The sequence below is a fragment of the Scatophagus argus genome, chromosome 24 (assembly GCF_020382885.2).
Source record: "Scatophagus argus isolate fScaArg1 chromosome 24, fScaArg1.pri, whole genome shotgun sequence".
Lineage (NCBI taxonomy): Eukaryota > Metazoa > Chordata > Actinopteri > Scatophagidae > Scatophagus > Scatophagus argus.
Window position 1 is genome coordinate 4588189 of NC_058516.1, and position 16951 is coordinate 4605139.

A 16951-nucleotide genomic window follows, 5' to 3' on the forward strand; every position below is an offset into this window, starting at 1 on the left:
GAGTGTGATCAGGTTGCCTTAGCCTACTGACATCTTTACCCTGACCTAAAGGATTACTCTGCTAACCTACATCCTGTGGCTTCCGCTCTCTGCCAACTGTACTCTTGATGCCTGCTTTGTATCACGTGACCAAGCTGATGTGTGCATGTATGTTGTGCATGACACCGTCTGCTGATAAACCCCCTTTCCCTTTCATTGATCCCTTGGGAGGGGGCCAGCATGTGCTCCCCGACTCCCACCCGTTATGATCAGCTTTGTGCATGGGGTTGCCCTGTTTCAATCAATACCAGAGCCACGAGACACCAGGAGAATTGGCGTTAAGCTCACAATGGAAGGTCTCCTGGGGGCAGCAGAGCAGCTTAGGGGCTCGGCGGCTGGAGAGGGTCACCTTGATAAAATATGGTATCAGACGCAGCCATCAATCTGCCAAAGAGGGCCGCTGCGAGCTCGCTGTGCCTCCAGATGTCCCTCACCTGTGCTTGTCAGGTTGTAGCTGTGGCCTCTGGGTGATGGCGTACAGTCAGCAGGTCCTTTCTTGACCTCGGGACAACACATTTGTACTGTCAATGCAAGGTCCCCCCACTTAGCTGTGCTGCTCTTCCAAACGATAACAGGTGGTCTGGGACCAGACAGTCACTTGATTATGATATTTGAGTATATACCTCACAGTTTATTTTATTATTTTGTCTCCTGTTGCATTGAAGATCCGCGTATCAAAGTGTTGATTGTGAGACCTGTTTTATAGCCTGTTATGCAACCTGTGACTATTCCAGCCCAGATTATGTAATCATTCTTTTCCACTTTAACACATCTGCTGTCCTTATTTAAAAAAGAGTCGAATTTTCTTCACAACAAAAGGATTTAAAGCAGATTCATCACCTCTTAATGACTGTGAAACATAAAGCCTTCTTTGTAGATGCACTTGTACACACACACACACACAAACACACACATCCGATTCCCAGAGCCTGGCTTCCCTCTCACAAACTCTTGGGAGACTCTGAGCCAGCACCAGTTCAAAGGCTGGTTGAGAGGCCTCGGTCCCTCTGAGTTCAAGCCCTGCTGCTGGAAGCTCCCACAGTGGCTTCCTTTGTGCCCGTGTGAGCAGCTCGCTCTGTATTCCTCTCGACTCCTCAGCTAACTCCACGCACAATCCTCCCCTTCTGCCCTCACTGAGCAGATGATGAACCTTCTGCTTCCAAATTTCCACTCTGTAGTTGTGACATCGATCCAAAATAGGGGCTGAAGTTGTTACATTATGCCAGTCCGCATTTATGTGTTTGTTTTTGAGGGAAAACCCATCGCAAGAGCAGCTTTGCTGTGTTTTGGTGCAGCTCGAGGGATGCAACAACAACAATCTTTTTCTGTAGTCGCTTTTGTGCGTTTGTGCTTTTAAAGCCTGATATTTAGGTCTGAGTTTATGTTGAGAGACTGAAGACATGCAGGCAGCAAACCAGCAGGACTCTCTGCAGAATATGACCCACTCATGTGTGTCAGGGTAATTGGCACATGCTTGTCAGTGAACGACTAGGCAGAGCTTTAAAACCAGCGCTGAGTTGATGCTTTGAAAGGAGAAATGGGAAGACAAGTCGATGGCCCTAACACGCCAAGTGTGGGGTTTCTAAAGCTGATAATTCAAGTGATTTGTGATTTTATTCTCAGTCCTTGTCAGGCAGACAGCCGATACTGAACTGCAGATAAGCAACCGAGCGGGGAAGCAGCACAAAGGAACAAAGCAACATTCCCACAGGTGTAATGAGTAACTTGAATGTCAGGTCCGTTTATTGTCAGGTCACATCCTTGGCCAGGCTCCACTTTCAGTTTTTGTCACCCAGGTGAAGCAAGGCGCTCATTTGTGCATGCAGGTTGAGGGATTAGTAAAACTAACCTGGCTAAGGAAGTGCTGGATTGTAGGTGAAAGAGCAGAGGGGGAAGTTGTCAGAGTTCAGCGTTTATTTGAATATGCAGAATGCTGCAGGTATTTCCCTTTATGTTCATTTGGTTAGGGGACACAGAATACTTTTGTGGATTCTGATACAGGAAGAAGAAGCAGCCCGCTTTCCTTTGGACACTCAGAAGCTGTCGGTGCTGGCGATCTGACCAGGCTTCTTAACTGCCATGCTGTTAGCTATAACTCGTCTCGGCCAAGGAGCGGCCTTGCAAAGTAATTCACACAGTCAGCATAGCCTTCTAGTAGAGTTGGGCTTATGTGAAGTTTGGATACAGATTTAAGAGGACATTAAATGCTGCAGTCCCTACAACATGCCTGAAAAGTCCACTGTGGACTTGACCACATTTTAAAATCATCACATCCTACTGGTTCTTGATGAGTCATGTGGCCTTTAAAATGTCAAAAAAGAAAGAAAAACAGTAAAAACTTCCCATCACTATTTATCACCATCATAAAGCCCAAAATGGCTTTATAAAGTTCCTTTTTTGGGTCTGACCAACAGTTCGAAATCCAAAAATATTTAGTGTCACCATATAAAACAGAGAAATGTGGTTGAAAACACTGGAACCCGTGAGCCATCAGTGTTTTTGCTTTTGTTTGCAGATTAATCATTTCAGCTCCGCTCTGCAGGATGAACCTGCAGACTTTATGTCCCCGTCTCACAGAGCAAAGTGACCAGCACTCAGCCTACAAAGGACCACAAATTATACACCAGTTTTACTCTCCAGATTTGGGCAAAGGAAAACTGTGTTTCACTTTGGACGAGCCTCTGAACCCCGTGACATACTGTATTTGGTCTTGAAATATGGACGTGCGTTGGACACTCCGAGGGACAGCTATACACGGCGAACGTTTGTCATCACGGAAAGTTTGATGTCCGTCATCCCTGCTCACTCCTTAAATAATCTGTGTGTGGTTAAGTGGTGTGAAATGCAGTGTGTGAGGGTGTGTGCTGCTTAGGAAGCTGTTAATCATGATGTCCAGTCTCTAATCCCTAATGACATATTGCTTTAAAGATGCAAAGAAACGGGGACCTGAGAGATTTTTCTTTGTTTCATTTTCACTGTCCTGTGCATTCACTTAAAACTGCTGTGTTTGTATGCCGGGGGGCAGTTCATCCCTGCGTTGCCACCCCCCCCCTATCATTCCTCAGCCATGATGTCACCACCCGTCTGAGGGCAAATTCATTGTCTGAGGTGGAGGTTTATCAAGGGTTGGGTGGAGGTGGGGGTTGAAAAGTTTGTGTTTGCCTGTTGGAGTCTGAAAGAAGGACGAGGAGGAGGAGGAGGGAGGGGGTTATGTGTTGTCAGACCGCATCTCATCTGCCCCACTTGTGAAGCTTTGATTCAAGTCTGAACTGGTCTTCAACGGAGCTCTGTGTTTGGTTTGTAGGAAACGCAGTAAATCCCACCTGCATGTGCTGAGGCTGGAATAAGTGTGTGTCTAGCAAAGGTGTGAGACACGTCTGTCTGCCTCTTTGTGCGGCAGCCAAACTCCACGTTGAGCTGTCATACAGTGTGGGGCTGCTCTAGTCTGTGCTTTATGCACTCGTTTCATCACCCAGACTCATAAAATCACCACCAAATACTCACTGACTAAATGTCTGGTGGTTTCATTTTTTGTGCAGGGCTAATTTAACCTAGACTGAATAAATGTGGCAGGTTATTTCGTGCATTTCTTGGGCTAATTAAGCATAAAATTTCCCTACATCACCACAACAGCACCTCTTACTCCTTTTTAAATATAAGACAGATGTTGCATTAATCTACCAAACACACACAAAAGGCTAAAGGTCGTGTAAAAATAATCCAGGAATGCAGTACAAGAAAATGCATTTATAAATTTACCGACGCACAGGATGTGACGTAACTGTGGTATTCAGGATGAGCATCGATGTAGAAGCTTGGCTGTTAGAGGAAATGCTGGATCCTTCTGCCTTAAAACTGCCTACTGTGTGTTTACGAAGCCCAAAATACCAGAAATCACAGACTGAGCTGATTGTTGGCTTTGCTGGCCTGAATCACATAAAAAGACACAAACTGCAACCCCAAATTTTGAGAACTAAAACCACTCCGTCCTCTCCCCTGCAGACGGGAACAGAGGCGCCTGCAGCTCGACAGCCCCTCACTGTAGCGTCCGTCACCATGGTCGAACCAGCCGACAGGCCGTCCACGGCCGGACAGAGGCTGGGCGCCCCTGAGAGCTTTGGGGTGTCCACCTTGGAGCCGGGCCTGCGTCCTCCCGCCCAGCCTCAAGGACGACAAGTCTCCATAAGGGTTCAGATGCTCGATGACGCACAGGAAGTCTTCCAGATACCGGTGAGTGAAGCGTCTGTGTCTTATTGCTGTCATGTGTCGTCAGATGAGTCCATAAATTAGGGATGTTGTTGCAACACCTGACATCCATCCTTCTTCTTCTTCTTCTTCTTCGTCTTGCTCTGAAGTATCCACTGAACAATAATAAAGTTTTTCATTGATTTTGATGCTTTTTTGAGCTCTTCTTATTCAGGGTGTTGTTAGAAAAAACCTAATTTAAATGCTTGCTGTTTTGTTTTGTAAAATATATTTGGAAACCGCCACCAAAATCCTAAATCTCAAATGTAGTTTAGATTCAAATCAAAACGTTCTTCATTTACAAGAAGTCCTGGTTATCCCAGAAAAGAAATTGTGCAATAAAGCCATATACTGCTAAACTGGTACTGCTAAACCAGCTTCCCATCACTGGCGGTGGTTGCAGGACGAACTCTCAACATGTCCACTCACCTTGAGTCTTGTCTCCACTTCCTGGAGATACACAGGAAGTGGGATAGTCGCCAGCTTCCTGTCTAAACACGCCACACCTACAGACCCCTGATCCTGCCTCTCACACACAGCAACCTTTTTCCTCCCTCCCTGTGTTCACCTCAGTTTTCTGTGTGCTTCCTCATGCTGTTCAGAGAAAGGCAGCTTTAATGACATCGCTGCTTTGCTGTGTGTGTCATCTCCAGGTGGGAGGGATCTTGAATTTTTCTGAATTAGCATCTGCCACGAGCTGGAGGAGGTTTGCACGCTTATAAGCTTAGGATTCAGGGAGTTTTTGTGATGATAATTAAGAAAGAATCCAGCGAGTCACCGTCTCGGCTGGCTTGTAGAACATCCAGGGCTGCCAGTTTGGGGGAGTCGTAATTGGCTCTTGTGAAAATGCCAGGAATGTATGTGGTTGTTAGTGTGTCAGTGCCTGAGGATGTGTGTGTGCATTTGTGTGTGGACGCAGGGCTGGGTGCGTCTGTCTGTGCGAGGGATGTCATCTGCGTGGGTGTTTTTAGCATTTCTCAAAATCCCAAATTGATGTCTCCTCAAATTGATGCAAGAACGCCGAGCTTGTGGTTCTCCACAAAGCAGCAGCATGACATGGATCTCTTCCCGCCTATCTTTTCCTATCCTCCATCTTCCACACACACACACGCAAATTAGACGTCCTATCTCTGTGGAACATCTGTGGACGTCACTGCTCAGACATCTAGTGAGTGTCAGCTGACAACAGCCACAAAAATAGTGAAACTACACTCGCACACACTGTTTTCTTGGCTGGGATTGTTTTCTTTGCTGTCACCAGCAGACTTGGAAATAATAAAAATGAAGGCGGAAGGAAGGATAAATAAAAGAGAGAGCAGGAGTTGAGGAAGGCTGCTCAAATAAAGAACAAAGAAAAGGCTTAACCGACCAAACGAGTGACTCGGCATGTTTTCTGTCCTTATCTGAATCTACATTCAGTGAAATTCAGGATTGTGGACATTGTCCCTTGAGCCGGACTCACCTCATCTGTCTTCTCCCTGTCACAATGCCCTGCAGTGTGTTTGGGCAGTAGGTGTGGTTTAACGTGTGAATCGAGAGATAAGCCTGCAGCTTACGCCAGCGTTGGCACTCGATGGGACTTTTTCTCCACCGTGGGGACGTGCAGCAAATGGTTTGCTCATTAACTGAGCTTGTTATCTTAAAAGCTCAGCGAGGGGGGCTGCAGAGTTGGAACAATTCATTTTAAATATCCAAAGTTAACGGTTAAATGTCGCATGTGTGGTGCTGTGGTAATAACATGCTTGAGTTTTAACCTTTTGTGCACCACGTTTTAAAGGAGTCCAGTGGGTTTAAACCCACTGGCTGTTTATTTTAGGGTTAGAGAAAAAATCCTCTTTATGCAAATGAGACACCATGGTTCAGCCTTACTTTTCTTACATCAGAAGGCTTTGTTATTCACTTATGATTCAGCTTTTTCAACTCAGTTACCTTGTGCTTCTGGAGCTTCCAGTCCAACTGCTCCGCCTGCACCTGTGGCCCCGTCTTTTCGCTTCCATATAAATATTACATACAAAGATCCACTGTAATTTCCTAGTTATGGGACTAATAAAGGATTACCTTATCTTATCTTAAGTGGTTTTTCATTTGCAGAAGTCTCTAGAAGTGTGTCTTCATCGTCTGAGCTGCTGAATCTTTATTAAGCGCGTGAATTTGCTTCGTTCACGCTAAGTTTCAAAACGACACAAGAAAATGAGCTCTTTGCGTTTGTTTCCTGTGAGTGGCACTCGTTTCACAGCGAAGACCTTCACTTAAATAACTCATTTACTGTGAAGCTCATGTTTGTAATGATGCAGGGCATAGTGCAGAACAGCAGATATCAGTGTGTTGAATGGGGACTGGTCACATACCCGACTTCATCAAGCCAGTGACGGGCCGATGGCGGCTGCTGACTCTGGGACTCTTGTTTTTGTGATTTCACTAGCAGTCTTCCACTGAACATGGGGAAGCACAAACATATTATGTACAGAATAAATCTTTGCCTTCACTGACATCTCTTGTATCGCTCAAGGCTCCGGCTTTCATCCTCAAATGTTAATGTTATGATATTTCTGTTGTTTATAAAGTCATCTGGAGCCTTCAGTCGGGAATGTGGCCTCTGTGGACAGACCCCATGATCCAAAGGAGATCCCGCAGAGTTTTTAGCTGGACCAGATCTTTAAATCCAAAGCAGCCTTTTTTCCTGACGGGAAGAACAGGCTGCACAGCACACAGTAAAGCATCTGTTTATTGATAATATTTTTTATTGTCATTTTCCCTTTTTGTCTGAGCTGAACATACATTCACAATACATGACATTAATAAAACATTGACATATGCTGCATTAGTGACCACTGCACACACACAAGCACACGCACACACACACACACACACTCACTCACTCAGAGGCTTCATTATTAATGTGGAACGGAAACGGTACGTTAGAGGAGTGTGTGAGTGCAGAACATTGCAGCTCACTCACTCATGGTAAATAATTAAAGACAGAGAGGATATGCTGTGTGCGTGTGTGTGTGTGTTACTTTTTTCCCCCCTTTGCTTTCACGTGCCCTGATCTAATTCAGTGTCAGTGAGACCATTCACAGAGCCCGTTTGAATGTAACTGCTGTTGTCCGTCGTCTTTCCTCCAGCAACTCAGATTCAGCCATTTGTTTCTGATTGTTTCATCTGTGCAGGCTGCAGTGTTTACTCGCATGTCAGGGAGAAACTTTGTTGCATGATTTGCCCTCACAAGTAAAGCTTCCTGGCCCAGATTCTCCATCATGCGGTTGCAGCCACAGGGACTCTTGGGGGGGGGATGTTGTTTCCAAACCATCTTGGTTTGTGTGGTGCAGATTAGTAAAACTCAGCAAAAAAAGAACAAGTGACTGAACTTGATCTCACACCTGCTTCTAGATGAAAACGTACAGTCGGTGCAGCATCCAAATGCCGACTTGATTGTGCAAGATTTCTAAACCACTTGTGACTTCAGTATGGCGAGCACGGGCACTGCAGTGAACAGTATGTTGTGTCAGTGAGTCGCGCTGCTGTAAATACTCACCACAGCAGCAGATGTGTGCTAATCTGCCACAGAAAATCGTCCCCAACAAATACACTGACAGTTATTCAACCCATTTTACAGATTTGCTCTTCAAACAGACGAACACGTCATCAGAATGTAGAAGCTCGTGAGATTTTGGATCTTAACCTCCTTTGCAGCAAGACAGAGAAGGAGGACCAAAGCAATGAGACGCTGAGTTTGAAATGACCAGTCAGTTTTGGACAGCTGTGTGTCTTTCTTTAGCCCAGTGGTGGTTTTTATTGATCTGCACACATCTTATTCTCTTGTAGGCCAGCGATGGCACCTGCAGCTGCAGGGTATTCATGGATGAAGTCCTGTTGGCTCTCCAGGGGGCAGTTGAATTCAGTTAAGACCGTCCCCTGAGGACGTGTCCTCACTAAGAAATCTGATCAGTCTTTTTCTTTATCTCAAACATACATATATACTGACTTTAGACTTTCCTTTTTCCTATCAATCAGTGGTGTCTGATTGGTTGATATTTTCCTGTACTCTCTCGTCTAGCATGCTTACTTGACCTTAATCCCTGCAAGACCACCCAACAGATCCACATCAAGATTGACCTTCTCAGTGCACATCAGGACCTTTAAAGACCAGTCCGGCGGCGGGAGAGGCTGGACGTGTGTGTGTGTGTGTGCGTGTGTGGCTGTGGTAAGATCGCCTTGGGGGTTTTGTTGCCTGATTGGATTTCTGCTTTTTCTGATCTGCGTGACTCCTGACCTTGTGTGTGTGTGTGTGTGTGCGAAGCCAAATGTGGGAAGATACAGAACGACAGGGGGAAGGGTTATCAGGATTAGGATGATAGCAGCGCTTTAGAGACAACATCATTGGATGGACTAGCAGTCCCCCAAGGCCTGTGATAAATGAGCTAGCACAGCACCATATTAAGTGCAGAACACACACACGCACGCACACACTCCTCAGCTCCAATGTGGAGCAGTTGACATTTGGAAATGGATGGGCCTTTGTGCTGTCGGCCACCTTGTGGGGGGGGGGGGGGGGGGGGACTAATATATGTGGAAGCAGCAGATATGAGAGGAATAAGAGAGAGGAAGATAACAAGTGAGTCCCTCCGGTTTTAAGAAGTGTTTTGACAAAAAGAGCAGCGAAGAGACAGAGATGTACAACCACAGACTTGCATTACTATTCGGTTTTCAATTGCGGGTGAACTGTGGCTCATCCCTCCTCCACAGCAGAGGTATGACTGCCTCATTGTTGTGCATCCACAGCTGAGACCTTGGCTCTTTGGCCCCAACATCAGCAGAGGAAATTAGTTTTAATGCGGCTTCCCATTAGTGAATTAGTATACACAGGAACATACGGTTATGATTTTGACCAGGCGAAGTCACAGAGTTATTTTTTAAACTGGAGCAAAAACTTCAGCTGTCAGCTGTTACTCTCATATTGAATTTGGACATGTTTGTATCGCGCTACCCTACCACTGCAGTTGTTTTTTTTCCCTGAAACATGTTAAAACACAGCTGGGATTCAGTTACATCCACAGTTTTTGCCTCTTTTATATACTTTCCTTTTTTATTCCTGACATTTACTTTAGAGGCAGAGCGATAAGAGATGAGAAAGTGTGTATTTCGATGCCTGGAGCCAAACTATGATCGTGTTGCTTTATGTCTTCTAAAATTGGCAGGAGTCCTGGCAGTTAAGTTGCAGCGGTTTGGATGTGTGGGCAGATCCAAGGTGATGTTTAAAGACAGTAAAATGCAGTCGTTTCAGGGTGAGGCTCAAACACTGGCTCTGGGATCTTTGCTGGTTTATGACCCACAGAGCCTTCTCATCTCGTCTCGTCTCTTCCCTTCCTGGTCTCTTGGAGCGCTTACAGAACTAACAGTAGTCTTGGCAGTCCACATCCATCATGGTCCGGAGAGACCTGTTCTGTGGTCCCTGCTCAATCCAGCACTGAAACGCACTAAACCTGTACTGATGCTGTTTACATGGGCTCAGCAGGGCCACATGAAGCCTCGTTACATGTGGGTTTATAGGCCAGTGTGGATGAACGTATATGTGCAGGCTGTGGCCTGCCCTGCAGTTCAGCAGGCTCTGAAGTCTGGTTAATTACAGACCTATTAAAATAAATATTTGATTGGATTTGTGGATGTTAAACCCTCCCCTTCATTACACGCCCATAGATGGGAATGGAGAACGAGAGGAGCTAAATAATGTATTGTATTTTTAATCATTTATATACGTGGCTGATTCATCATCATCATCATCATCATCATCTCTTCAGCACTTAGTCACACCACAGAACTACTGAACTGCACTGGGAAAATATCTTGGCCTTTTCTGGCCCATGTTAACATTTTTAGATCCCATAATTGACCTTGTGCTAATCCCCTTTCCCCAAACAGCCAGTGGCCAGTCATAGTTTGTCAGTCAGACACGGCAGCCTACTCCAGAGACCATGCAGTCTGTACTACAAAGGAAGTTCCATGTGATCTTAGATGACGACAAAATAACAAAAAATAGCCTTGCCTTTAAATACTAAAATGGGTCATAAAGTATACTTTCTTAATATAGATTATTATCTTAGATAAAAGTGGCCAAGATCTGAAAGGTAACACGACTTGAAACAGTACAAAATTAGTCCCACCCAATCTAATCTCTGATTGGTTGACAAAGAGCCAAGCTGACAGACCCCGGCACCTTTCTGAAAAGGTCCGATATCTTCAACTTGGAGTGGCCACACTAAAAGCTTTGGAAGATGTCTGAGAAACATGTGGATGCTTGCGTATGGAGTCTGACACAGAGGAACTGTGCTGTATTACGTAATGGTTGGCATTCGCTGTTTCATTCCTGCGGTCAGAGATCTCAGAGAGGGACTTCTGACTGTGGGCTGACTTCCCTCTCAGCCACTTCTGCTCCTTATTTTTCCCTTTCTGGAGGCGACCCCAAAGTTTGGCCTGCCTGTGAGACAAATGAAGAGAATTTCCCCACAGGAATCAATGGAGACTACTGTTTTAAGTTCCGGAAATCAGGTTGCAAGAGGGCTCTTCTATGTATATATGTCAAGTAGGTGTTTCAGTAGAGGCAGCCATTTTGTTTCTTGGCTATTAAGGTGGGTGTGTGCACGTGGAGCCACGTGGAAGCATTTAGACGTGCTGAGTTCAAAGACAGGGCCACAGAGGGAGCTGCCTCCCAGCTAGGAAAGAGGGAAGGAGCGAGAGAGACGGAGAGATCGTTACTTAGTGAGTGCAAAGACTGTTGCTGATGGAGAGACAATCACTGAGAGACTGACTCTGAAAGGGAGCCGGATGGGAAAGCAATGAAGAGGGCCCCGCTGAGGGACGAAAAAGAGACTTGGACAGACAGACAGAGAGAGAGAGAGAGAGACAGAGAGATGCACACAGACGCACATCCGTCCCCCACAGAAGCCTTTTGCGCTACGCCGGCAGCCAATGAATGAGCAAACATTGTCTGCTCTGCTTGGCTGCAGATGGGATCCCTTTTTTCTTTTTTCTTTTTTTTTGTAATTGCAGTGAATGAGGTCCCCAGTGAGGAGGCCAGTGAAGCCAGCAGTGGAAGAGCTGGGCCCCATTTAGGGTAATCGCTGTACCTCTGTTTGATGGTGCTACACAGAACCACAGCCACAAATTAGTAGTTTTTATGGATTACAAGCACAGGTTTGGAGGTGAAGATTTCAAGGCTATTTCTGCCAGTTTGTCTTGTCATTCCCAGTTTTACAAGTGCAGTATCAATTAATTCAAGCACCTGACAGGAGCTGTCATCCTTTCACGTGCTATAATGATATCTCAACCTGCTTGTTATCACAACCACCACACTTTCAGTTATAGCGTGGGCAGTGCCTCAGTGTTGTGGCTTTAAGCACAATGGAAAGTTAACATCAGCCACTAGCAAAGCGCTGGAAGCTTTATCATCACGTCCAGGCATCCTGGACGGGAGCCAAAACTCATTTGGAGCTCCTTTTGTGTTTGAAAAATGAATCCGGCTGAGGTGAAAAATAGTAGGTGCTCTTGCTGTACATGTTGGTGTTGGATGCAGCAGCAGCCAGCCTCAGGCAGTGCTCCTGTTTTTCCCCAAATCGGATCATTTCCAAAATGTCCCTCAAAAAGTAGCCATGGACTAAAAATAGCTCTTTGCTGCCCCTTCTCCAGTGTGAGAATGACAGGTCTATCAGCTGTAGTTATAAGGTGTCATGGCTGCTCTTTCCAACTGTCTCTGCTGCCATAAATGTGCACCTGACGATGGAGGAGAACAGTTTGCTCGTATCTGGGTTTGGTGGTGGTGAGGGCTTGAATTCTCCCCAGATGGGAACCAGTGCTTTAATTTAGAAAACAGCCACATAAGTAAGTAGCTTAAACCTGAGTGTCAGCTTCAGTATCCTGAATGAGATTCTTCCTTATTAAACCGCAGAGCTTGGAAAGACTCATTCCTGAGCCCTTGGATGGTGTGTGGGATCATGCTGCACTGGTTTCTCTTCTCAATAGGTGAAGTGTTTGTTAATCTCTCTCCTCGCTCCCTCCTCGTCTCCGTTAAAATGTTTTCCAGGAGCCTCTGTGGAATTCAATGGCGTCTCCCCTGCTGTGTCCCTGAGTCTCCTGCCGTTTGTTTCTCTGAGAAACTGGCGTAGGAATGTAGCCTGTAGTGTGATGTTTGGGACAAAGAGGAGGTTTGGTTTTCATCTCTCTCCTTCTTTCCTTACTTTTATTATTTCTGCACTCTCGTTCCCCCTCTCTGTCTGAGCATTTCGTCTTGCTTAAGTCTCTTCTGTCTGGCAGTTTTCAAAAACAAAACCGTCATAATTCACTTTCGATGGGACTGTTCCTTTACAGCCCTCACTTGGAATTTCCAGTAATGCACCCGCTGATGAATCGCTGGCACCAATCTGTGGCCGCGATTGATCTATTTGATGTTTAACTCATTCGTGCTTTTTGGGATCATCTTATTTTTAGCAGAGCGGCAGCAGAGATCATAAAGAGATTCATTAACATCTTAGAAATCAGTGTTTATAGTAGTAAACGTGTGTTGATTGACTTGCTTCTGATATCCAGTTTTAATTGCACTGAAGACTCTTGGCTCTGGCATCATCACAGAGTCGTGTCTCACTTGTAAATCATCTGTTTACTCTCAGAACCGCACACGCATGTGTTTACGGCAGGCCAACTTGAATTATTCAGCATAAATCATCTGTTTCAGTAACACGTGCCAAGCTTTGAATGACTGCTGTGAGGTTAAATGAGGTGAGGAATCCACACACGATGCTCTGAGTTCACTAAAAAGCTTTATATTAACGGGTTTTGTCGTTGTTGTTTTTACGTTTTATTCTATGTATGACTTCTGTTTTAATAATTAATGCTTTAAGTATTAGAACTACAAATCCCATGATGCTTCAGGGATGTTAACAGGAAGTATGACGTTGCAGTGGATTCAGCTGTGTGTGCTGCAACTTGAGTCAATTCTTTTGTTTACGTTTTGGCCAGCTGACACCGTAAAAACTGTGCTGAATTGGCTACCAGAAGTTGTTATTTGCAATGTATCCATGGATGTTTGGACAACTGCTACCAGGTGACTTTGACGCTGAAGAAAACTTTAAAACTTGTTGATTCTTTGGCAAGTTCTGCAGCTGTAGAGCAACCTCTTCTTCCACGGTCTCTCAGTGGATTCATGGACATGCATTCACAGAGTGATGACGATACCCCTGAGCGGTGTAAGTCACACTGAATCAAAAATTTTGTGTATCATTTCAGTGTGTTCAGATTTGACTGAGTTATGACTCAAAGAAGGGGGGCGGTCACTGATATAATTGCTCCCAGAGGTGCGCTAAGGGTTTCACAGTACCACAGTACCTGCGTCCGTGAAGTTGTATTTTTCCCTTTAACCTTGCGTGATATCATTTTTATAGATCTCAAAATGTCTTCCAATGGCTTCCATGACTAATAATAATAAGACCTTTGGCATGTTTGCAGTATAATAAAAGCGCACACCATCTGGTTGACTGTTTCCATTTTATCATCCTCTTTCTCGATGGAGCTCCAGAGACTTTTAGTAATCAAAGCAGCCCTGTTGTGAGATTTACAGACCTCATTACTGCACAGGGCAGTAACACAAGCGATCCCACCGTCAGCCTGCACGAGACGCCGATTGGCTTTTAATGGTACAGCATTGTGCATGTATTTCCCCTTTCTGCTGCTTGATTTAATTGTTTCCCTCAAGTGTGCTGTGAGCCTTAACACACACACACATGCACATGCTACACACCAAGATACGCCATCGTCTTCAGCAGCCTGTAGGCATTTTCACCCCCCCCCCCCCCCCGACCCATCAGTCTGATTTCCCACAGTGCCTTGCTGTCACTGCTGACAATGCTGGCAGGTATTTTGCCAACATGCTGTTTATTCAACAGTCCTGTCGGGCATATGTGTGTACATGTGTCCATGTGTGTTTGTGCGTGTGGACAGTCCTTTTACCTCAGTCAGGGCGTAGGAAGTCGCTTTGACATCTTGCCAGTAGATTAAGCCGTTTAACCTAATCTAAATGAGGGGATGTGATTGGTTGACGGCCGAGGAGGGAGGAAGCGTCTCCCAGCTGTCCTGCTGTTCCCTGGTGTTGTTTCCCTTGAGGGGAAGCTGTGCACTTCAGACTGCAGCAGCACAGTAAACGATGAAATCAACAAAAACCTGTTTGTTTACTAAGAGACAAACAAAATGGCGCATTAGCCAGAACCAGCAAGCCATACGAAATGCTTTCTGCCCTCGGACACGAGCAGAGCTGTTGCTGGGGTCTGTGGAGATGAAGAATGACAGTGAGAGGAAAGCTGAGGAACGAGCCCTCTGACAATGGCTTTAACACGACACTATTAGACCAGACTTTATGGGTCTCTGTGCTCGCGGAAAATAGCCTGTGTGTTTAGGCTATTAAACATCGCGGAGACTCATTATTTTGCGCCTCGGGGAAAATACCCCTCAATTTATCTCATTTCTGCTTTTCCCAGTAAACGATCGGGGCATAGGACATAATGAAGGCATGCGTACAGTCGATTAAGCCAGGCAGAGAAACAATAAGACTCCTTTGAGAAGACTTGCTGTAACCTAAGCTGAGTCTTCTCTGTTGATTTTTGGCCTGATGATCTGCGGTTTAGCAGCAGGATGCATGAAGCCTCCTGGGTTTCTTGATAAGGTTGACCATGAAAAGAAGAATATGCACATACAGATTTAAGGCTCAAATTACAGCTTAGTGTGTACACTCACAACCAGGCAGGAGTTCAGTTCAGGTTCAGGTGATTCCCTGGCGCTGTCTCAGCTGGGCGTGACCTTTGTTTTCATTTTGAGTCGCTCCGTATCTCTCGCTGATCTCTCCTTGTCTCTTTGTCGCATACCCTTGAAGTTAACTTGAGTAAACCAGTTGGTGGATTTCCAGACATTTGTCAGGCTAAATTGTGAGCCAAAAACCATCCAGCGATGCTACGAATTCAGAGTAATATCTCAAAGCAATAACAGCACATTCTTGCTCTCATCTGCCTCACCAAAGGAGCTGAAAAGGTCCCCGCTGGAATTCATAGCAGGGGACTGTAGGAAGAAACTGAACTGCTCTGAGGTGTTTTTTTTCCGGTCTTTCCCCTCATGGAGAGTTCTTATCATCAGTCTCACCCATCTGGTTTCCATCCCTGTTGACATAAGTCAGAGTGCAGGATTACAGACCTTTCAAACATCCCTTTTACTTCATGCAGATTTGCCTCAGGTCGTATTCTGTTGTTTCATGCATGTCTTGATTTTAATTTCCGGAAATAAGCGCGCATATATAGAAAAAAGGTAGGAATACTACAAATGCCACGTGCATAAATTCTATTGAGGGGTGGTGGCTTTCATAGGTCATTTGCGTTGGTGACGCTGTGGGAGACTTTGTAAACCCTCCTCGCACCACGACAGATGGTGAGAATATTTGACTTGGCCACAACTTTCAGGGCGAGACAGGATCTGAAAACGGGGAGAGTGGAGGAAAAAAATAAGGAAAGATAAACAGGATGATTGATGGGTAAAGAATGTTTATGCTGACGTTTAGATGGCCTAAGTTGGGTTTTCAGACAAGCAGCAGAGTGACATGCAGTTTGTACACGGAGGCTGCTGCTGTGACAGTTGTACTAACTGCCAAGCTTCTTGCTGTAATGGATGCACTTTCAGCAGCTGTTCATCTCTAACATAAAGGATGTTTTGGACGGCAGTGACAAAAGGAGAGAATAAAGACTGAAGACAGGAAGTGGAGTGAAACATGTTTCAGTTATAGGCCTCGAGGAGCAAAAGAGGACTGGATAAAAGAGACAGCAGTTGCTCTGATATACTTGCTATGTGTGCTGAATCTTCTGTGTGTTTTTGCTGGCTGGTGACTCTGCTGAGGGTGTGTTTGGCTGAAAGACAGACTGATGAGTGGACAGACATGCTGACAGCTCCCTGGCAAGTGTCCCCCCGATAGGCAAAGAGCCATGGGTTAACTGGACACCAGACGAGGGAGCGAGTGAGTCCAGCAGACACCAACAGAGACATAACCGAGACCACATTCCTGTCTAATTGCTGAGCGAAGTGAGTTGTGTTGTGAAGTTCAGTTTGGAGCCGTTTGGTACGTTTACTGTCGATTTTGGACTGATGCTGTGATAGCTGTGACACACAACCCCTTATCATACATTTTGTTTGAGGGACTCTATAATTTAGAGTTTAGTTTGCTGGAACAATAATAATAATAAAAAAAAGCCACCATGAGTCATTTTATGAAAGGTAAACAGAAAGAGGAAGCAGAGCCGCAGGCTGCAGACGACCTCAGCTGTTTTACTGGACTGGAAACTTTTTTTTTGATTTTGTGACTTTCATTTGCTGAAATATAGCCGGTTGTTTTGCTGCTCTGTGCTGTCCCAACAATAAAACATGTGTTGTGTTCTCCTCATTAGGGACACTGGATTTTAACAGCTACGTTGTTGCAAGGACACATTATGCGTTGTGTTGTCCCTTTTCCCATGTCTGGAGCTATTTTGATGACTTCTGAAGGCTCGACTCTTGGAAGTGTTTTTTGGCTGATGGAGGCTGCCAGCCTTGAAGCCACATTCACTGATGGATAGTTGGGTTGTTAGGCCTCACTGCTAGACCTGCTCGC

At 45.4% G+C, this 16951-nt stretch overlaps 1 protein-coding gene across 1 annotated transcript in view; it reads left to right on the forward strand.

Moving 5' to 3' along the window:
* LOC124055320 (FERM, ARHGEF and pleckstrin domain-containing protein 1-like) overlaps positions 1-16951 on the forward strand; it is a 44847-nt gene that overhangs the window by 842 nt on the left and 27054 nt on the right. Inside the window, exon 2 of the mRNA XM_046382026.1 lies at positions 4042-4269. Coding sequence (XP_046237982.1) covers positions 4096-4269 — 174 coding nt within the window. The 5' untranslated portion in view covers positions 4042-4095. The remainder of the gene's footprint in view (positions 1-4041; positions 4270-16951) is intronic.